The sequence below is a fragment of the Phyllostomus discolor genome, chromosome 10, assembly GCF_004126475.2.
Source record: "Phyllostomus discolor isolate MPI-MPIP mPhyDis1 chromosome 10, mPhyDis1.pri.v3, whole genome shotgun sequence".
In the NCBI taxonomy this organism is placed as follows: domain Eukaryota; kingdom Metazoa; phylum Chordata; class Mammalia; order Chiroptera; family Phyllostomidae; genus Phyllostomus; species Phyllostomus discolor.
The window spans coordinates 16,864,940-16,888,041 of NC_040912.2; the positions used below are offsets into that span (position 1 = coordinate 16,864,940).

The 23,102-nt window shown below is 37.3% G+C and overlaps 1 protein-coding gene across 6 annotated transcripts in view; it reads left to right on the forward strand.

Moving 5' to 3' along the window:
* MACC1 (MET transcriptional regulator MACC1) overlaps nt 1-23,102 on the forward strand; it is a 59,269-nt gene that overhangs the window by 28,926 nt on the left and 7,241 nt on the right. For 4 of the 6 annotated variants that reach the window (XM_036010533.1, XM_036010532.1, XM_036010530.1 and 1 more), the window contains exons 2-4: nt 3,373-3,495; nt 5,165-7,203; nt 9,281-9,469. In XM_036010533.1, the coding sequence (XP_035866426.1) occupies nt 3,381-3,495; nt 5,165-7,203; nt 9,281-9,469 (2,343 nt within the window). In that variant the 5' untranslated portion in view covers nt 3,373-3,380. Of the gene's footprint in view, nt 1-3,372; nt 3,496-5,164; nt 7,204-9,280; nt 9,470-14,621; nt 14,842-18,450; nt 18,521-23,102 lie in introns of those variants that run through there. The other 2 variants (XM_036010535.1, XM_036010534.1) reach the window with 2 other exon arrangements.

A 23,102-nucleotide genomic window follows, 5' to 3' on the forward strand; every position in this document is an offset into this window, starting at 1 on the left:
TGATACAGCCTTTCCCTGTATTCATAAGGAGAAAAAATCCAGATTTAGGATGAAGTCCTGTGATGTGTGTGTGTGTGTGTGTGTGTGCATGCACACATAAAAAAGATTGGGAGAAGAAGGAGGATTTGTTGGGGGTTTATGGGAGCAACCACAGAACAGGGAGAAATCGTTTGGCCAGGGGAAGAAATTAACATGGTGGTTTTGAGAATGTGGTTCTCAGAACACACTGTCCCAGGACCACAGGACTGCAGCCTCACATCACTTGGTCACTTTGTTACAAATGCAAGTTCTTGGGTGCCAGCTTGGAAACACTGGAGTGGATCCAGCCAATAGCATTTGATCAGACCCTCCAGGTGATTTTGGTACAGCTGAGATTTAGAACTACTGGCTTAAAGGACAGTGAAGGTCTGCTTGGTGACCAGAAGAGGGCTACTCCAGAAAGAATTTTAGCTAATCACCAACTTGTGCCTCTGTTTCTGAGATATATTATGGTTCTCCAGGATCAGAGCTGCATAGGCACCATTCTTGGTTCTTATGTGGGTGAGAACTTCTAACTGTATTTGACGGGGTTATAACTACTTTTTCCATCAAGTGTTTGCTTCAAAGGAATCCTGGGTATAAATTGTTTCTTACTGCTTTTTTCTCCATAAGAAATTAGAGTTTAGGTAGATCTGTCTAAACTGGTTTCCAATTTAAAATGTGCTTTATCTTTTTGAAAAACACTTTTTCGTCTAAAATTTTTTATCTTATTTTATTTTGATTTTCTTAATTTTGTTGAGAGAAATGAACTTAGTTTTCCTATCTCAAAGCTTTAGCTACCTATGGTGTGCTAAGGACTTTTAGTTTTGGACATGGTATTTGGTAAAATCAACCACAGAATTTTAAAGATCTGCCAGGAAACTTGAGGTTTCAGCACGAATTGCATATTGCATAATTCAGCTTTTCGTCCGATCTTTCCATGTAGTTTCAACTGTCAGAGGAAAAAACTGCTATTGCACCATTTGATGTTTTGAAGTATGGCACCTTATGAGATAATTTTTGCATTTGTTTATTCATCATGCTTGGAAAATATGCTGGTCTCCGTCCTTTCCTTCTTTTTCCTTCTTCATTTAATTTGTTCTTTATACCAGAAAAGTTTTTTGGTTTCTTTTAAAAATGAAATAAACTTCTCTGAAATAAAATGTCAAGACCTTGGAGGAGTAATATGACAAAACAGAAGAGTCAAAGTTCAAGGACTTGTATTAACACAAAAAGAACAAGAAGTAGGGATTAGCATGCTGGAAATTTGAACTGGAAGGTGGGATGTTTCAGAATATTCTGTTAGGAACCTTGAGCCTGAGAAGGGGTTTACAGTACCCTGAGTTATGGCTCTATGGGGTGGCAGTAATGTATATGAATAATTATTTCTGAGTAAATCACTCACCAGCTGTTTGACCTTGTAGGTTGCTTACGTCTCATTGCTGCTATTCATTTTTGTACTCTGTAAAGTCTGATTTAAAATGGCTTTTTAGCTGGATACAAAATTAATATACAGAAATTTGTTGCATTCCTATACACTAATACTGAACAACCAGAAAGAGAAATTAAGAAAATAATCCCATTTTTTTTGCATTAAAAAGAATAAAATACCTCAGCTAAGTTTCAGCAATGGGGTACCTAATCTAGTACATTTTGATACTTTTAGTTGTAATTCACCTGTGTTCATAGTTACATGGTTCCGCATTGTATTAAAACACAATTTATTTATCTATTCATATGGCAAAGGATATTTTGGTTGATTTCACATTTTTGTTAATATAATGAACATTTATGTATGTCTCTTCTGATGAACATATGCATGGTTTTGCTGGAACAAATAACTGGGATGGGACTTGCTGGGTATTAGGTTGTAATTATCTTTCCTAGATGATGCCAGATTGATTTCCAGGTGGTTGTACCTGCTGATGCTTCTGCTAGGAGCGCATAGGATTGCCCTTCCCCAAATGTGTTTGCCAGTAATTGGTGCTGCTAGTTTTGAAAATTTTGCACATTTGATGGGTAGTAATTGTATCTCATGGTTTCATTTAGCATTTCTGTTATAACCAATAAATAGAACGTATTTTAATATATTAGAGGTCATTTGTATTTATTACTTTTTTTGTGAGAAATACTTGTTCAGATCTTTTCCCTCAAATTTTCTATAATGTTTTTATTTTGCTTAGTGATGTGTAGAAATCTTTTATATATTTTGGAATTCACTCCTTTTTTCTCTTTTAGTCGTATGTAATAGATATGTCTTCTCCCAGTGTTTGCCTTGTGGGGTGGGTCTGCTTCTAGGGGTGTTCTGTGTCCTTAGTCTATTTCTGTTCCAAGTTCACGTCGTCTCCTCAGCACTTACTTATAATAATTATCGGTGTCTGCTGATGCAGATTACTTTCATGATCTTTTACTGGGTTATCTTGAATATTAACCTTTAGTTTTCCTTTTTCTTTTTTTGTGATTATTTTTAAATTTTTATTTTTATTGCATGTATTGGGCAATAAGATCATATAGGTTTCAAGCGTACATTTGTATGATATGCTGGTATCATCTATGTATTGTATTGTGTTACCATCATCCAAAGTCAAATCATCTTCCATCACCATATATTTGGTCCCCTTTACCCTTTACTATTCCCCCACCCCTTCTCTCTAATAACCACCATACTATTGTCTGTGTCTATGAGTTTCAGTTTTATGTCCCACATCTGAGTGAAATTACATGGTTCTCAGCTTTTTCTGACTGACTTATTCCACTTAGCATAGTATTCTCAATGTATAATATATATATATATATGTTTTAAAATAGCTTAAGGACTTACAAACATGGATATATATGGCATATGTTATATATACATAACGTGATTTTTCTCTGAAGTGAATTGAATGTATAGAAGGATTTGGGCAAGAATTCCAGTTTTGTGATTTTAGTCTTCTAGTCACCAAACAGACAATGTCTATTTATTGAAGTTTCAACTTAATATTCTTTTTATTATACTTGAGATTCTCATTATTACTTTTTTGTAGGATTACAAATGCATTTATAGGTTTTCTTTTTTTTCAAGGCGTATTTATTTATTTATTTTAATATATTTTATTGATTATGCTATTACAGTTGTCCCATTTCCCCCTCTTCTTAGGTTTTCTTGTTTATATTAATCCAGGCTCTGATTTTTTTTTTTCCTTATGGAGTGCTAACACACATTTAACCCAGCATCCTACCAGAAGGCGAGGATTTATGAAGAATATTTTTATATGCATTTTTCTATTTAAATGGGAGCGATTACCTTGAATTTGGTTTCTCTGCCAACTTAAATATGCTTACATACATGTAGTTGTATTTTTCCCTTTGTAGGTGGAAAAATGTTAACCAGTGAAAGAGCCCATTTTTGGTCAGGAGGTGCTCCACGAAGTAGGTCTGCAGGAAATTTGATTGACATGGAAGCCCCAAAACCCTCCAAAAAGTGCAATATCGCAGGTATGGGAAGGTAAAACTGTTGTAACTTCTTTCATCTGTCACCAGCAACTATTGAAGGTCTAGCTCTGAAAAGTCTTACAAAAGATTAAAAGAATTATAAAAATCCCAATAGTATCATGGACACACATACACTATCATTAAAAAGAGGAATAAAATAGCAGATGCAACAGATTATAATACTAAAAGAAGGCAAAAACTCATTAAATGAGTGGTATATGCAGTACATATATAATGAATTCCGGGGTTAAAGACATCTCTAGAGGTTGGAGTGGGCTACGAAATATGTATGGAGCATAAAAGAATTAAATTGAATCTTAGAGGAAAAGTAGTTTTGAGAGTTAGATAGAACTTGTTTGATGAAAGTCTGGAACTGGGAGAAACACAACTTTTCTTTTCCAAAATGCGTCTTCTATTTTTAATATCTGCCACTGAAAATGTACTTCAGTCAAGATAATAGTTCTGTACACATCAAACAAAAAAAATTCCGACAGTTTACTCAAATTCATCTTTCTCTTTTGGCTGGCCTCTTGGCTTTCATTTTTCTCTGAAGTAGAACCAGCTTCATGAAGTCCACAGAGTCATGACCAATATTATTGAGAAATGACCAAGTATGAGTAGCTCTGAATGCAAAAAAAGACTTCAGTACTTTGACATATGCGAAATTCCTTAGAGCTGATATGTTAATATTTTAATGCGTTGCTGATTCTTAAATTATTCATGTTTCAAAGTAATAACATGTTTTCATTTCATAGTGGAAAACCTGTTTTCTTGACACTTTGAATTGAAAAAACCCAATGAATTCTTGCAAGTAGTAAATCTGATGTTTATTGTATATGAAAAAATTATAATGTTAAAATTTATCAATACAAAGTCATCAAAAAATAATCTGAAAAATGCATTGTCTATTTGGCCTATTGCATTTATTAATTTATTTACTTTTATTTTTTTATTTTAGAAAGAGGGGAAGGGAGGGAGAAAGAGGGAGACAAACATCGATGTGACTGAGATACATTGATTGCCTGCCTTCCATGTTCACCCCAACTGGGGACCAAACCTGTAATTCTGGCATCTGCCCTGATCAGGAATCGAACTGGCAACCTTTTAGTTTGTGGAACAATGCTCCAACCAACTGAGCCACACCAGCTGGGTGGCCTGTTTTTTTAAACAATTATTTTGCCTACTAACAGATGTATTTGATATTTTTTATGTATTATATATTATTAGAAAATAAAAATGATGAATAATATAGATATATTGAGACCAACTATTCAATGTTTAGAAAAAATCTGGATAATTGGCTGAATTAGTCTATTTGTTCAGAGATTTTCTTTTGTGAAAATAAAACACAAAACTATAAGGTATAAGATCATATAGTGTGGGTCATTTTGAAGGAAATGTATTATGTTGACTATTATCTAAATTATTAACCATTCACTTATTTTTAAATCATTGTCTTATCATATATGGTCACAGTAAACTGGTAGAGTAAGTTCTTTTTCTCACAGCATGAAAATTTGACCAAATTTGACCAAATAGTCACCTATTAGCCTGGAGATCAAAAAGCAAAATAAAAAGTCTTGAATTTTTAAGCTATAATGAAAATGAATCTTGGTTGTATCATAGAATGACACTCACCTTTGTTTTGCTTTGTTTTTGTTTAAACAACAAGAATGTCCAGACCCAAGCTTGCTTCTCAGCTGGCCAGATGCTTTCACACTTCATGGCAATAATGTTTCCAAAGCTACAAATCCATTCTGGAATGAACTGTCTGCCTCTAACCCATTTTTGGATGATATAACTCAGCTAAGAAATAACCAGAAGAAAGGTAAAGTTTCCATCTTGAAGGAAGATCCTTTTCTTTTTTTTAGAGAAATAGAATCTGGAAATTCTGTAGATTCCTCTGGCAATGAACTTGATGTGCACCGATTGCTTAGGCAGTCTTCCTCGAGGAAGTCAGCGAGATCTAAAAGTGTTTCAGAACTTTTGGACATTTTAGATGACACAGTGCACTCCCGTCGGAATATACAGAACTCTGACCAGATCCTAGAACAAGATTTGGAATGGCTTCAGAATGATCGAGAGGCTTATAAAATGGCTTGGTTAAGTCAACGCCAGCTGGCCCGCTCCTGCCTGGATTTGAACACAATCAGTCAGAGCCCCGGATGGGCACAAACGCAAGTGGCAGAGACTGTCATCGTTTGTCAATTAAACCACCAGGGAGGGTCAGTACAGTTACCTGAATCAGATATCACTGTTCACGTGCCCCACGGTCATGTAGCTGTGGGAGAATTCCAGGAAGTATCCCTAAGGGTTTTTCTTGATCCTCCACAAATGCTTAATCATGATCACTCATGCACTGTAAGCCCACTGTTGGAAATCATGTTAGGCAACCTTAACACAATGGAAGCCATTTTGCTGGAGATGAAAATCGGCGCTGAAGTGAGAAAGGATCCTTTCAGCCAAGTCATGACAGAAATGGTGTGTTTACACAGCCTGAGTAAAGAAGGCCCTTTCAAAGTGCTGAACAGCTGCTACATTTATAAAGACACCATCCAAGTCAAGCTAATAGATTTGAGTCAGGTGATGTATCTGGTGGTTGCTGCACAAGCTAAAGCTACTCAGTCACCAGCTGTCACCATTTGGGATTATATCCACAAAACCACCTCGGTTGGAATTTATGGGCCCAAACATATCCATCCCCGTTTCACTACTGTTTTCACAGTTTGCGGACACAGTTATTTGCCAGGAAAGCTGACAATCTCTGATATTAGGAAGGGTAGAAAAAACACATCTCCAGTTGTGTTTCAGCTCTGGGGGAAGCATTCATTCTTACTTGACAAGCCACAAGATTTAAATATTTCTGTTTTTTCATGTGATCCTGATTTTGAAGTAAAGGCAGGTGGAGAAAAAGGAATTAAACAAAAGCAGTTGCAAGCAAGTCAAGTAGTTCATCACCAATTTTTATTTTCTTTGGTTGACTCCAGGGAAATGCACTTGTTTGTTTTCCGTGTTCAGCTGGAGCCTGCCGATGGCAGGCCGGTTGCACAGTTCTGTGTCACTACGCCTGACCCAGCTCCAAACCTAAAGAGACGCTCAAATCTGCCAGGTGGTTTGCAGAAGGGGAAGGAAATCAGGTCTGCTCCTTCATTACCAACACTGCATGTTAAATATCCCACCTTTCAAGACAAAAAGTTGAACTTTACCAATTATGGAGTAACTCTGAAGACGGTGCTAAGAAAAAAGAAGATTGACTATTTACTTGAATATTTCAAAGGAGACACAATAGCTCTCCTTGGAGAAGGCAAGGTCAAAGCCATTGGACAGTCCAAAGTGAAAGAATGGTATGTGGCAGTCTTGAGAGGTAAGATTGGACTTGTACATTGCAGAAATGTCAAGGTGATTGCAAAGGAACAAGTAATGCCAGTGACAGATAGTGTCTTCACTACAAAGAGCCTCCTTGAACAAATTGTCCTGCCCTTTAAGAAACTGACTTATATCTACTCAGTTGTATTGACCTTGGTGTCAGAAAAAGTTAATGATTGGAAAGCTTTAGCTGATGTCCTGGGTTACTCACATATGGCACTGGAAGATTTTGATCGAACACAAGCAGACAAAGAATCAGAAAAAGTGTCTTACATTTTAAAGAAGTTGAAGGAAGATTGCCATGCAGACAGGAATGCCAGAAGGTTTCTTTATGAGCTTGTTGTGGTGAGTATTGCTTGATCACGGTAATTTATTTACTACAGAACATGTTATTAACTTGGTAATATTTATAACCGAACATGTGAGAGAAGAAGCTAAAACATTCTCAGCAGTCTTGAATTAAGTGGAAGTCACTTTACAGCAAACATGTAGCTTTTCCTACAAGGTCATATAAATGGTTTCTTAGATTCAGTTGCGGTTTTCCCAGAAACTAGGCCCACAAGGATCATCTTTTGAAGGAAGATTAAAGTTTCTGTTTGTGCTAGAGTGTAACAGTTAAGAGATTCTCTTCCTCTCTCAAATATTTAGATAGCTCTTAAAATATCAGACAAACTCCAGTAACGTGAGTAAGAGAAAACTGAAATAGAACTAATTAACTTGGCCTTTGCAATAGGTCCACATTTTTGTGTTTTTTAAAAACATACAATCAATGTCTTTTACTTTAGAAATTTATTCTTCTTCTGTATGTAATTCATCAAAACCTTAAAATAATATTATTTAATCTTTTCTTAAGCCTCATGTTTTAACAGTACTCCAAGGATCATTTTTTAAAAGATAACATTCACCCCACTGTAAGACTCCATGGAGAATTATTAAAAAGATGAAGAATAATTTTGCTTTTAAAGTGGAAATTCAGGATTTTATAAAAGTAAAAAATTCAAGAGCATATTTTTAAAATTTTCTAAAATTTGTAAGTAATAATGATAGCTAGCACTCCTCTGAAGTTCTTTATGTGTTTGGCACTATGCTGAACACTCTATCCACACTGTGTAATTTAACCATTATAAACAACTCCATGGGGGAAGTATAGCCAGTCTTCATCTTACAAATAGAGGAAACTGAGTCTTAGGAGGTTGGGTTCCACAGTTGTTAGTATTGAAGATGAGATTTGAAAGCTTTTGGTTCCAAAGTCAGGTCTAAAACCACTACACCTTTCTGAAACAAAGTTGTCTGTGTGTAGAAACATTTAAGTGTGTGTGTTGGCATGTTTAGTAAATGCCATTATAATTGTGCAAGGCTGGTGCCCTTAGGAGAGGCGTGGTCCATGTAGATGAGGCAGGTTCATGTTAGAGGAGCAGAGTGTTTTTTTAAAAGATTTTATCTATTTATTTTTAGACAGAGGGGAAGGGAGGGAGAAAGAGAGGGAGAGAGACATCCATATGTGGTTGCCTCTCATATGCCCCTTGTTGGGGATCTGGCTAGCAACCCAGGCATGTGCCCTGACTGGGAATCAAACCTGCGACCCTTTGGTTCACAGGCCGACACTCAATCCACTGAGCTACACCAGCCAAAGTAATAGGATCAGAGTGTTAATCAAAGTGCAAAATGTGGAGGTAAATTTATTCAATGACATTAACAATAATTTATATAATAAATAAGTATATATAAAATATTTCTTCTCCTTCAATTATTTTTATGGTTCTATAGTGATACTGAGAGAGGTTCAATTTTGAAAGCCCTCATATATATTAGGCACAATTCCATTGGTGAAGAAGAGAGAGTTAATTTTTCAAAACTCATAATTATCAATAGCATTGTTTAAAGTTGTAGGAGCATCTCATTGTCATGCAATGGCATGATTCTGGAAAGTTTTAATCACATTTTGATGAAAAGTAGAATAGTGTTTACCATATTTACCAGCACTAGTATGCTCACTCCTTAGAGAAATCCTGTAGCCAGTCGCCTGGTAAGGAAAGAAATTAGTTTTCGAAGAGTAAATTATCATCCTGGGTTGATAAATTATAGGCTGCTAGAACTTTAGGGTGTCTTTAGAAGTGTCTAGTTCAACATCCTCTTTTGCAATTAAAGATATTAAGAAGCAGATGAGTGGTTAACCCAAGGCCCTATAATTAGCCATGGAGTTAGCCTTCCATCTCCTCTAATTTTGGTCCAGTTGTGTCTGCTGTACTTTGCTAACTGGATGTGCTTGAGAGTAAATCAACTTTTTCCATTTTAAGAAATTCATATATATGTGTGGTGAGAAATGGGATGCCAGTTTCTAAAATATGTAATGAAAAATTAAATTTCTAGGAAAAAACCCAAATTACTGGCTTTTGATTATGACATATAATCATTGCTGCAGGCTCTGCTGAAGATGGATCGCCAGGGGTTGGTGGCTCACATCATCCAAGAGGCCACTATCCTGACTTCAGCTGTCAAGCTGGGCAAGGGCTGGAGGGAACTAGCTCCAAAATTAGCACGACTCACAAAGAAACAAATGGAAGCATATGAAGTTCCTCACCGAGGAAAAGCTGGGCATGTCGCTGTTGAGGTAATATTTCTGTTTGTTTAATTCAACAGTGAAAAAATGCAGACCAAGTAAGTCAAATGTAATCAAGCCTGAAGCACTTACATGGGTTAATTTAGGGAGAGTTCTCAAAGATCTACTAACTGAAGTCATTGCCTCTATAATCATCAATGGTATCTGAAATATACACATACCACTTTTTAAAGGCCTTTAAAATATGTATCAAGAGTCTTTAAAATATATTGATGTTTCTCCTATTGGATTGCATGTTAATATGGCTTTTGATCAAATAAATTGACCAAACTGGATAGCTAACCAGTTAGTAGGCAGGGCTAGAAAATCTTGAGGCAGATAACACATAAATGTGATGGGGCCCAGCCAAGGGCATGGGGAAATTTTAAACATAATAATAATATTTACCAGTCTGAGGCATAGACTTAGTCATTTGTAATAAATAATATTTGGTGATAATAGCATTAAGAGTGTGGATGGTAATGAGAAAAGATTTCTAGAGCTTCACTGTTTCTTTGACAAGTTTGTGTGCAGTAAGAACTATAGGCATCAAATACAGAGTGGCAGCACATAGAGCAAAGTAAATATTCACATTGCAAATATTAAATTAAATAAAATTTAATTTTTATTAATATTTAAACAAACGTATACTGTTAAGTATAAGTTAGATACATATTTTCTCTATTCACCATAAAATGTGAGTCAATTTTTATGAGTTAAATTAAAATATTCCAGTGATGAGCACATAGAAAATGTTCTGTATCTTTCTCTCGCATGAGTGTAAGCATTTTTGAGCCATTTCAGTTGAGGAAAGATTATCTCTCTGATTAGGTGGTGACTTGGTGGGAGGCAGAAGCTATGTCATCCACTTCCTTTGGGGGCATAGAGCTGCCCTTTTTTTCCTTTTTTTTCCCTTTTTTTCCCTTTTTTACTGATACTTCTTTTTAAAAAAATTGTTGTTCAACTACAGTTGTCCCCATTTCCTCCCACCACTCTCCCCCGCTCTACCCACCCCCACTTCTCATACTCAATCCTATGCCCCATTGGCTTTGTCCATGGGTGCTTTATACATGTTTCTTGATGACCCTTCCCCTTCTTTCCCCCTTACCCCCCTTCCCACTCTGGTTACTGTCAGATTGTTCTTTTTTTTTAATATAATTTTTTAAAAGATTTTATTTATTTATTTTTAGAAAGGGAAGGGAGGGAGAAAGAGAGAAAGAGAGAAACATCAATGTGTGCTTGCTGGGGGTCATAGCCTGCAACCCAGGCATGTACCCTGACTGGGAATCGAACCTGTGACACTTTGGTTCGCAGCCCGCACTCAATCCACTGAGCTACGCCAGCCAGGGTCAGGTTGTTCTTTATTTCAATGTCTCTGGTTATATTTTGCTTGCTTGTTTATTTTGTTGATTAGGGTCCACTTATAGGTGAGATCATATGGTATTTGTCTTTCATCTCCTGGCTTATTTCACTTAGCATAATGCTCTCCAGTTCCATCCATGCTGTTGCAAAGGATGGAGCTCCTTCTTTCTTTCTGCTGTGTAGTATTTCATTGTGTAAATGTACCACAGTTTTTTGATCCACTCATTTACTGATGGGCACTTAGGCTGCTTCCAGCACTTGGCCATTATAAATTGTTCTGCTATGAACATTGGCGTGCATAAGTTCTTTTGAATTGGTTTTTCAGGATTCTTAGGGTATACTCCAAGTAGTGGAATTCCCAGGTCAAAAGGCAGCTTCATTTTTAGTTTTTTTGAGGAAATTCCATACTGTTTTCCACAGTGGCTGCAACAGTCTGCATTCTCACCAGCAATGTACAAGGGTTTGGTTTTCTCCACATCCTCTCCAACACTTATTTGGTAATTTGTAAATGATGGCCATTCTGACTGGTGTGAAGTGGTATCTCATTTTGGTTTTAACTTTCATCTCTCTGATGGCTAGCGATGCTGAACATCCTTTTATATGTCTCTGGGCCCTGCATATGTCCTCCCTGGAGAAGTGTCTGTTCAGGTCCTCTGCCCATTTTTCAATTGAATTATTTGTTTTCCTGGTGTGGAGTCATTTGAGTTCTTTACATATTTTGGAGACCAGACCCTTGTCTGAGGTATCATTGGCAAATACATTTTCCTATATAATTGCTTACCTTTTCATTTTGCTGATGTTTTCTTTAGCCATGAAGAAGGTTTTCTTACTATGCCAGTTGGGTGTGCAGGACAAAACAAATTTTCATGAAGGGACAAGAGTCAAACCAAGTCCGTTGAATCCCAGCAGGTGCAGTGGAAGTCACAGCAGACCCACTGCTGGGTACCTAGAGCCCCGCTCTCCAGCAAGACTACTTCACACAGACTTTCCAGCCCAGAGCAGCCAGAGGCTGAGGACAGGTTTTCTCCCCATGGACTGCATTTATCTCCGTACCCTAAGCAGTGCACCACCACCTACAAATCGCTTTCTACCAAATGGGCTAAAGGATGAGAAATTTATAAGAAAGAAGACAGCAACAATACTGTGGGGGATATGCTGCTCTGATATTTCAGTTAACAGATTAAAAAGTTGTCTAACTGAGACACCACTACACACCTACTCAGACTGGCAAATCCAGAACACTGCTAACACCAAATGCTGGTCAGGATGTGGAGCAACAGGAATCCTCACTCATTGCTGGTGGGAATGCAAAATGGTATAGTCACTTGGGAAGGGACTTCGGCTGTTTCCTACAAATGAAACATACTCCATACTTGGCATATACTCCATCAGTTGTGCTCCTTGGTATTTACCCAAAGGAACTGAAAACATATGTCTACACAAAAATGGCACATGGATATTTATAGGAAGTTTATTTATAATGACCAAAACTTGGAAGCAACCAAGATGCCTTCAGTAGGTGAATGGATAAATGAACTTATGTGCATCTAGACGATGGAATATTACTTAGTGCTAAAAAGAAACAAGTTATTAATTCATGAAGAGACATGGAGGAGCCTTAAATGCATATTACTAAGCAAAATATGTCAGTCAGAAAATGCTCCATACTGTATGATTTCAAATAATATGACATTGTAGAAAAGGTACACCAATTGTAACAAATAGAGCACTCTGGTTGGAGCAGTTGATAATAGGGATGCTATGCATATGAGGGGGTAGGAGGTACACGGAAAAATCTCTATACCTTCCTCTCAACTGTTCTGTGGACCTCAAATGTCTCTTTAAACAATCTTTTTAAATTTGTATAATTGAAAGCAGGGCTTTTTTTTTCATAGTAAGTCTCTGTTTTCAAAAAGGCTTTGTTGAAAGTGATTTATCAAAGAATTATTTATTCTCTCAGCATTGTTAAGTATCTGACTTCTCTCTAATTATGGTTGTTTACAGTTTGTCTTCTCCCAAATCTTGGTGGAGGCCAAGCAGCCTACTTTTCCATTATTTACTTTTGTACTGTCCAGATCACAAATGACTGAGTCCGTGCCAGAGGCTAATAAATACTCAGAAGCAGGAAAGGAAAGTCCCTAGGTGTCTTTCTAGGGCCTAATGTTTAACTTATTGTGATTCATGCTCACAGTCATCACCCCGATCCCTGTTGCTAAATTCTTAAAAATAATCCACGGTATTGGCCTAAGCCATCCCAGACAGTCTGTGGGAACTACTACCCGTTAGGCCACTTAAACTACAAAGTATCTTGATTTCCATCCCCCTGAAAAAAAAAAGTAGCTGTATAATTTATTCTCTCAGGAAGGAGATGATTCTTAAATATGACCAATTTGCAAGTCAAGTAGTCGATTTCAAAACACACTGATACTGGTTCGGGGTAGGGGATGCAGAGGAAAGGAACCGCGGTTGTGGCAGGAAGGTAACCAGGCCTGCTGCACCCCAGGCTGCTTTTATTTCGTTATCTCACTGCCTCAGAGGGTCCACACTCCCAAAATGTCCTTCTCTGTCTGCCAGTGCCGACAGGCCCTTTCTCCCTCTTTCTTTTCAACCTCTCTCGTTCCCTTTGTCCTCTTTTTATTGTAGCTCACATTTGTCTGGCACTTACTCTGTGGCAGGCACTGTTCTGGTAATGTTTCAAAAATTGACTTAATCCTTTCAACAAAAAAGCTTGTGGGTCAGGCACTAATATTATCTAAAATGGAAGGAGGCTATGCTACTTGCTTAAACACGCATCGCTACAAAGGCGTGGAACCAGGTGAGGAGCACAGGCTTTGACTTTGGGGTCCTTGTGCTTTATACTCTGCCCACCCACCCCAAGTCCAATGTGGTGGCTCAGGGGAAGAGCTGGTAGATGTGGTTAGGATGGGGGTTTAAGCATTGCATCTTCCCTCCACCCGCCTTTTTAAAGTGATGATACTACTAAAATTGGCCTCAACATATTCATTAAGACTCAAGCCAATTAAATAATGGAGATTATTAATAGTGTGTCTGTCAGATTTTCATTGAGTACTTTAGCCATTTCTTATTCTTTTATAAGATGAATAAAAGCCTCTCTCTGGAGACTTCTGAGAACATTACTTTTTAAATTAACCATCTCCCTAAATTAAATTTTAAGAAATGTTACTCAATTTTTCTAATGACATTGCAATTCCTACATAAAAACAAAACTATAAAACTTGAAATATGATTATGTCCTTCTGTTTCTCAGAGTATTTCTTTCAAAAAAAAAAACAGTTATGCTATACAGATGTTTAATTGTTGTTAGGGTCTTCCTGTGAAAGTTAGTAAAAATTGGACTTTTTCTGAGGATATTTATATCTTTAAATAAAATAGGAATCAATAAAATATTAGAAAATAGCCCATTTTTATAACAGTTGGGCTTCGAAAGGGGCTATGCTGGGGGTTTTGGGGATAAGAGACACAGACCTAAATTAGGAGCTCTTCACTTAGCCCTCTGGGGATGATGACCTTTTATGGCAATAAATTCCCTAGCAACAGTCTCCCATTGGCCCCCTACCTAACAATAAAGATCATGGTTTTTCCATCTTATTCAGTATGGACACATTCACCAAGGACACTCAAGGTTCACTTCCCCCTTTAAAATACCTTTTACCAAAGCTCTCCTCACCCCTAGGCTCAGTGAGTAGGCCTGTTGAGGCTGATTTCTTATTGACCTGCCACCCTTCCTACGGAAGCCCAACAAAGTCAATATTTCTCATTGTAACTTCTTTTTCTTTCTCAGAAACCACTCACCTATAGAGAGTTAGAACTGGCAAGGTATGTTTGTGTCTTTTTGTAGTCAACGCTTAAATAGTGAGGATCTACCTCTCTGTGTCATCTTCTGGCCTTCCTCATTTTTGACTGGCTGCTGTAGTGTTCAGAGCACTTTATTTGAAGTCTGGGTAAAAAAATGGCAGAGTAGGTGATCCTCACACAACTACTTTTTTGTTTCATAAGGAAATGAAACTTCTGTATGGAATTTTCCTGCTTGTTTAGTACTTTTTTCCTCTGTATATTTGCTCTCAGTAATTAATTCATTCGTACTTAACACATTTTCAGGGATTTCATTCTCAGCACTGGAGCTTTAGGGGCTACAAAAAAACAGACAGAATGAATTTTTTTTTTCCTCCCTAAAGCCAAATTTTATTTGCTCTTAGAATTGGGATAAACTCAATATTTGAATTGTTATATTTTAAAGAAGTATGTGATTAGATGCTAAAAACATGAAAATAACTAAAAATGAGAATGTAATAGTTGTGTAATGTATTGTGAGCAAACTGAGTTGTCAGCTAATGATATCAACATTTTCTTCACATATCTCATTTATTTCAATAAACCTTGTAAGGAAGACATTATACCATCTGCTTTTTATAGGAATGCAAACTAAAAGTGAATTAATTTGTATGAATTATTCAGAGTAACATGGCTATGAAGTGACAGAATTAGGATTCAAATTCGGGTATTTCATTCACAGTCCTAACCACTGTGCTCTACTGGTGATAAGTCCTTGTAAAATTAACTGAATTGAAAAAGTTGGGAGGAACCATTCGGGGGACAGAGCCCAGCCCTGAAGGGTGGGAAACCTTTGAATAACTGGAGAAGACTAGAAGGGGATTTCAGTGCTTTTGGACACCAGTGACTGCTAGAAACCACTGAGGAGGACGTGTGGACCTGAGGGTAGAGTTTATCTTAATAATTATTGGTGTACATGGATATGTTTGTGTGTGTTTGTGGGTGTGTGTGTCTGTAGTCTGTCCAGAACATATCCAGCCATGTAATATAAAAAAGTAAAGACATTTATTGAAGAAAATACAAGAAACATTGTACATAGGACAATGACACCTCAATCTCCTTCAAAATAGGCACCTGGGGGCCTCACACAGTTTTCCCAATTGCCATCAGCTGCCCTGTAGTATTTTTCTGAATCTCACTAATGGTCTGAAGTCTCTTCCCTTTCAAAGGTGATTTTAGTTTTGGGAAAAACCAGGAGTTGCAGGGCACCAAATCTGGGCTGTAGTGGGGCTGAGTCACCTAGGTGATTTGATATTTTGCCAAAAACTTTGCACAAGATGTGATGCATGAGCGGGCACTTTGTCTTGATGAAACTGCCAATCACCAGTTGCCCATAGTTGCAGCCTTCTGAATCATCTGAATAGTTCCTGTGGAGGAATGTTCAAGCTTAATGCAAAATGGATGCAGATTCGTTGCTCTACTCGCTCAGTCATTTTGAATGTGAGGGCCACACAGCACACATGCTCACTCAATGGTGTCTACCGCCCCCACTGACTAGTACAGTGAAGTTGTCATTGTTCACGCATGCACATTCCAGTCCACTCTCCTTGGCTACCAGGTTACACTGATGTCACGTAAACCATTTTCATTATATTAAAAATGGCTGGACTTTTTCTGGATAGATAGATAGGTAGATAGATAGATAGATAGATAGACAGATAGATGGAGGAACTCTAATGATTGCCAGATCACAGAGGTTAGGATATCTTGTCTGGATTCAAGTTCCAGCTCTGCCATTTATTAGCTCTAGAACCTTGGGAAATGTACTTGACTTTTCTAGGAATCAATTTTTTTTAATTGAGGTGAATTATCCTCTCCTACTCATTGAATGTTTGGAGAGTTAAAAGACATAATACATGTGAAATATTTAGGATGAAGCTTTGCACATTGTAATAACTTAATACATATTATCTGTTATTTTGACTAAGAGAGGAGAGTTTGGCAACTGTGTGTCAGTGAGCGATTTTGGAAAGAGGGTAGTGTACCATAGAGTAATTTTTAGTAAAACGGCTGAGAGTAACACTAGAAACAATGCTGGTAAGGGAAGAGTCAGCAGTGATTTCAAGGCTTCTCCCGAGAAACTGGCAGGACGGTAAAACATGGGAAAAAATGAGAAAACGTCTTGGCTGATCAGCTTGTTCTTCCTGGCTTAACAGCATTTCATTTTCCTTGGAAAATGTCTCTTGCAAAAGGTAAAAAGGATGTCCTGGGTTCCCACTGTTTTCTGGCTCACGAGGCCCCTCCTGAATTCTGCTCACAGAGACGAGCATGTCTGCTGCTGTCCCTGGAACGCACTCGGTTCTAGCCTCGGTTCTTACATCTGTAGGTCGCTGTTCTTTTTCAGTAAGAAATACATTTGTGGCGTCTTTGAAAAGGGAACAGGATTATATGGAAATGTACCTAACAGTGGTAAGGTGTATATAATAATTTCTCAAATCTTTGTTGTTTGCACTAAAGAGTTGGCATAGTGATATAGTATTAGATCACCATTGTCTAGTTTTTGCAATAGTTTAGGGCTTGTTGCTATAGTCCTCAGTTCCAAAAGTGCTCCCTTTTTTTGAAATGATGGGATAAAGAAAAAAGACATCACAGTAAGGGGTAGTGCATTGTATTCCTATGATCTTTGATTTAATTCTGTATGTCTCATCACCACTCTGAAAATAAAATAGAAATAATAATTATATTAGGTTAAATATTATAAAAATACTTTAAAATGGATTTTAAGACACTAATATTTGATTTAGATTTTCTTTATCAAGGTTTATTATTAAGGATCACAAACCAAGAAGGAGTTTTAGAAAACCAAAGTCTACCTAAGTATAAGACATAAATCAGCACTTACTGAAACTGTTTAACATTGTGATAGATTTGTGGGAATAACTTAGTGAAATGGCCTTATATTTATGGTTAGGTGACCTGGATTCTTTTCCTGGATTCTGTTCTTTTCAAGTACAAGCTCTAATTAGCATTAATCAAGCAGCTAGCATGCGCCAGAACCTTTCATACCTGTTTACCTTGTATACTTGGCAATGCTTCTATGGCATTGGGTACACTTCCCATCCGCCCCCTATTTTACAGGAGAAAACACGGTGCAGAGAAGTTGTGTAACTTACCTAAGACCCTGTAGCTACTAAGTCAGGAGTCTAGATTCAAACCCACAGTGCGGTTCTCTAAATGCAGAGCTCCTACCGCTATCCAGACTGGGGCAAAAGTAGGTTTAGAGTCGTTCATATGGAAAACAACACAATAATTAATAAATAACAATACAAGAATAAACTGTGTCCCCTTCTTGTAACTGTCAACTTGTTTTTGCCACACCCTGTATATTTCCTCATTTACTTCCATATGGAAAGACTGGATTGGAAAAGCCCAGTGTCTTTAAACTCTGATGTTCAGATGTTTCTGCTGATACACACTTGCGGTGGGTTTGAGGGATGGATGGCAAGGGGGCAGCCCGGAACCTTCCTAGTTAGAAATTTGTGAGAATGGTTTGACGAGCAGGTTTTCTTCTGATATTAGACTGTTTTGCACAGATGTACTAATAAGGAATGAGTCCTCTATATTCCTCTGGCTCATTCTGAACCCCTGACATTCCAAGTGGTTGTTTATTCCTCGAACAAGCAAAGCTTGGCTGTCTTAGAGTCTTTTCCAAGAGAATCTTATGTCAAGTTTTAACCAAGTATCACCTCCCTTCTGAGGAAACGGGAGCTTAGTATGTTCTCTTCTAAACATAACAGCAACTTCCTCTTCAACAATATTTATGTCCTTACCAATTACAGGTGATGGAAGGCCCTCCTGAAAATTGTAAATGATAAATATATGTAATAATCATTCCTAAGGCAAATTTGTCTTAATATTTCTGCAACTAATTGTACTTAAAATGAAACCTTGCTTCTATGGTTTTATGAGGAAGTAGGCGGATGATTAGTCTTTTAATGTGGCAAAGTGTAATTATTTAAAGGTAGTTAAAACCAATGGTATTCTTTATGCTATTCATATTTTACAAGCTAAAAAAAAAGACAGAGCTACTATGGTCCAATCTGAATTGCTTTTATTCATGTTGAATTTCATTATCAAGTCTATTATCTAACATCTTATTGGCTTCTGGGAATAAGTACTCTAAACTTGCAAAACTTTATTTTTTTTAATCTCTACCCCTGTTTCTTTTATTTTAGCATTTCACTGATTTCTTTTTCTTTGCTCCTATGTTTTGTTCTCTGGTACCTAGAAGGTAAACTAAAACAAGACATATTCCTTCCACGCAAATGCTAGGACTTTGGAAAACCACTCAACTCTGATAGATTAAATGCTTACTGAGGCTGCCACCCTTTCTATAAAGAGATCAAAGCATATAGAAGAGAAATAAACAGCTCCACATTTTGATCAGCATCATGCTGCCCATTCAAAGATAAATTGGTAACACCGTGAAGTTACCATTAAAACATATCTAAGAGTAGAGGGATAAGAATGATGCCTATGCGTCCAACATTTGCAATAGAGATGAGAAGGCTGAGAGAATTATTCTGTGGTTAGGGATAATTAAACAAAAACAAACCCTTGGGAGCATGCTTTCCTTTTGATTTGTCAAAGCATTAGGGCAGAGTTTCTGCATATTTTACTCTTAAATCATAACATTGAGCAACAGTGGAAGAACTATTTTAAAACCACTGAATAGATACAACATAAACCTGGGAGAGATCTTGGCAGTTCACCACTCATTTCCAGCTTTTGGAGCACTTAACTTAGGTTATCTTGGAAAGGATCTTGTTTACTCTACTCATTTTATTCAAACGTTTCCAGAGAACACGACTTAATTTTCTTATTAATTTACCATGCAGTTTAGAATCCTTTGTGGCTTAATGTATGTAGTTTGTAACATAATTTTATAAAGTCTGTAGTTAGTTAGTGTTGCCTCTGGTGTCTCTGCCTTTAATAATATATGTTCACTTGCTGAGTAAGAAAACTAGAATGACATAAGATAATAAGAAACGCCCAAAGAAGTGAAAGTGTAAAATTGAAGGATTGGAGTTCAGACGCCATATAGCTGTACACAAGGGACAGCAAACAACTGATGAGACTATTTATTGCGCTGATGAACACTGGATTTTTGTCAGGTGTTGTTACAGCAAATCTCAATAAAGAAAAAGTTCTATTTATCGTATCTGGCAGAGGTTTGCTTACTAAAGGAAAACATAGTTGCCCCAAATTAGTATTTTTCTTCATCATATCAAGGTACAAAACTATAACATTTACTTTTGATCCCATTGTTTTTCAATTTTTTCTTGATACTTGCCCCCTAACTACATAGCCCTACTCCATAATAATTTTAATATCTGCCTGTGGTTTATGTTTTCTACCTAGGGGAATCCAACTCTTTTTCTTGAGTATTTTATATATGCTACCTCTTTACTTCTCAATAACCCTAAATTCTCCATCTAGTGAAATTAGGATTCAAAACAAACTCTCCATTGTAGAATATTACTTTTTACATATTTTTTATTTTAAAAATACTTTTCTTTTCCACTGCTGCTCCTTCTAGCTTTGTCTCTTTCTTTAACTTTCAAATTCCAAATGTGACCCATTTGTTCTGTGGCTTGAATTTCCTTGACACCTGCTCACTCCTGCAGATTGCCCTCCACCACTCTCTTTAAACTGCCTTCTCCAAGGTTTCCAAAGGCCTACTGATCGCCAGAATCCTTGCTTTTTCCACCTTTCCTTCATGTTTCCACGTTACTTGATGTTAGAGGAAGTAGAGAAGGTAACAAAAACGGGATGTCCTCAGTGAGTGGCGTATTGGTAGGTGTTTAACAACCAGCTCTTCAATAATAGCTTTTGCCAAATTCCATGGTGTAAGTACTCCCAACAAGGATGCTTTAAAGCCCCCAAAGTGATGTCACTGAACGTGGAGTTGCGGGGCCGTGTGAACAGCACGCTCGGGGGAGCTCTGGTGAAGTGGCTCCAGCAAACCCCTGCAGGTCTTTTCTGGAGTGCTAGTGACCCTTGGCTTTTGCAATACGAAGCACCCCGTTTCATTTTCTGTCACCCTGACTCCAGTGTCCCTCCATGTCTTTTTTGCTTTTATTTCTTACTGTCGCCCCTAACTACAGACTTAGTTGAGAGTTAAATTTTTTATCTCTTCATTCTTTTCCTTGGCATTTTCTTCTACTCACATGCTTTTCATCATTACTTTATTTAGTATAAGTGATGCTAACCCTTGCATGCTCCCCATTCAATTTCATATCAGACAGCCCCTCCTTTACCTCACACTCATGGAGCTAAAACCAGACTTCTGATCTTGCCCCCAAAGGACTCATTTCCTACTATACGCCAAACACCTCATTGAGGTGCCTTGGACACAAGACTTGGAAGTTAGTACCCATATTTTATAGACTAAAGAAATCCAAAGTTAAGATTATTTGATTAACTTACCCAAATTGACCCATTCAATAGGCAAGAGAATGCTGTTGTGAAGACAGGTTTTGGTACTATGATACCAAAACCCATCTTTCTTTCTATTACCCTGTAGTGCTTCTAGATAGTAGAACTATCCTTTTTACTTACACTGAGTTAAAATATGCAAGTAAGTTTTGCATATTTATTGGTTGTTATTATTACCAAGTCCTGTGTATTCATACTCTGGGCCACTTGTGCAAGTGTATCTCCCTCGTATGTTATAAACTTCTAAAATTAAGAGCCATGCTCTAGTGATAATTTTATCCCTTTATGTGACAAAGTTCCTTATAGTTGTAGGTACTCTCTTGGTTTAATAAGTGAAATAATTATTTAATGAACAGTGATATATTTCAAATATTTCTATTACATTTGTGCTACAATCATGCTTTTCTGTCATCTGTGTTGTGAGCAACCGATGTTGTGATATACAGAAAATCAAATTTTGCACTGAAGAAATACCCAGGAGAAAAACAGGACATGAAAGATGCTCATAGTTTAGTACAAATCATGATGGTTACCATTATCCTAGTGTTTTCAGCCCATTGCTATAGCATCCATTTCTAGGCAGCTTATGGCTTAGACTCTAAGGAATAAGTTTAGAGCTATATCCCTCATTGCATTTCAGAGTAATTGAGGTCTTCTGGGAAGTCTTTTTATACTTTCAGAAGTCTTAACTGGGGTCCAGGACTCAGCAATCTATCCAGATTTCTCTGAATTCAAGAACCAGCCACGCTGTTCTGCTCTGGGTACCAATTGCCAAATGCGAAAGGGTTAGCTTGCCCTCTGTCTGCTTAAGTGGACGTATCACTGGGCTTCTGAATTTGAAGTTTCCAACTCCTGCATCACTTGGTGTATCTCCTACTGCCGACGGCACTGAGGGGCTGCCTCATGATTATGCCCCAGGCTCTTCCACACACAGTAATCATGTGCTGCAGCAAGCTATGTGATGCAGAGCTTTTCTACCCAAGAAATCAGTGGGGCTGTTTGCGCTGCCTCTGTCTATGAAGTGACTTTGACTCTATAGTGAACAAGCCAAAAAGACCTGCTTGTGATTCTTAAGAAACTTTCGTTTTCTGCGATACTATGCTATCAGTACCTCGGTACTGAAATGCTCTCAGTTGCTGTTTGTCATAAAATATCCTCGAATACATCTTTCATCAGGCTCGATCACTAAAGGACTTAGATTAAATTTTTAGATGCCTTTGCCTGAAAACACCATTCTGTTAAACAATATATGGCAAATTGAAAAATAATATACCCATTAGTTGAGCATCAGGGACAATTAAGTGAATGCAACATAGAATTCAGTTCTCAAAGCTTTTACAGAGGGTTATCAACTAAAGAATAATCTACTTTCTTAGTGCTGCTTTGTATCTGAGGAGGGACAAGTAAGATTGAATCGGGTGAAAAGGCTCTATTAATATGTCCAATTCATTTCCTACTACTGAGCTATTAGTGGTGACCTGCACTTTTAGGAGGTTTGATTTCAATGACTACTCAGAAAAATAGAAAAATAGATGAAAGACCTCATTTACATTCTATCAGAGTAGTAGGTTGGTGAGGGTGAAACTCAGAGAATACAAAAATTTGGGGTGATTTCTGTTGTTCTATCAAGGCCACACTGATACGCTATAATTTGCATAATTGTCTTCCCTTCTCTCGCTTGCAGAATCAAACTTTGTCAGAGAGGTAGAAAGATACAGGCATCCATAGTCCTCAAGGAAGGCCATTTTGGACAAATAACACCAAATTATCTTTTGAGCCTGATGTCTAGCCTTTTATGTAGATTGAATTGAAACATAATGATACTCTTTATTCAGGTCTTTCATTCTTTTAACTTAAACTATAGCATATATTGGGAATATCAGAAGAGAGTGAAAATTGTAAAATTGTATCCCAATGCCCTACTTCATCTGATATTACTGTTAATGGAAGCCCTGTTTTAAGAAGGCAACTCTGCATAACATTTAGCTCAGTC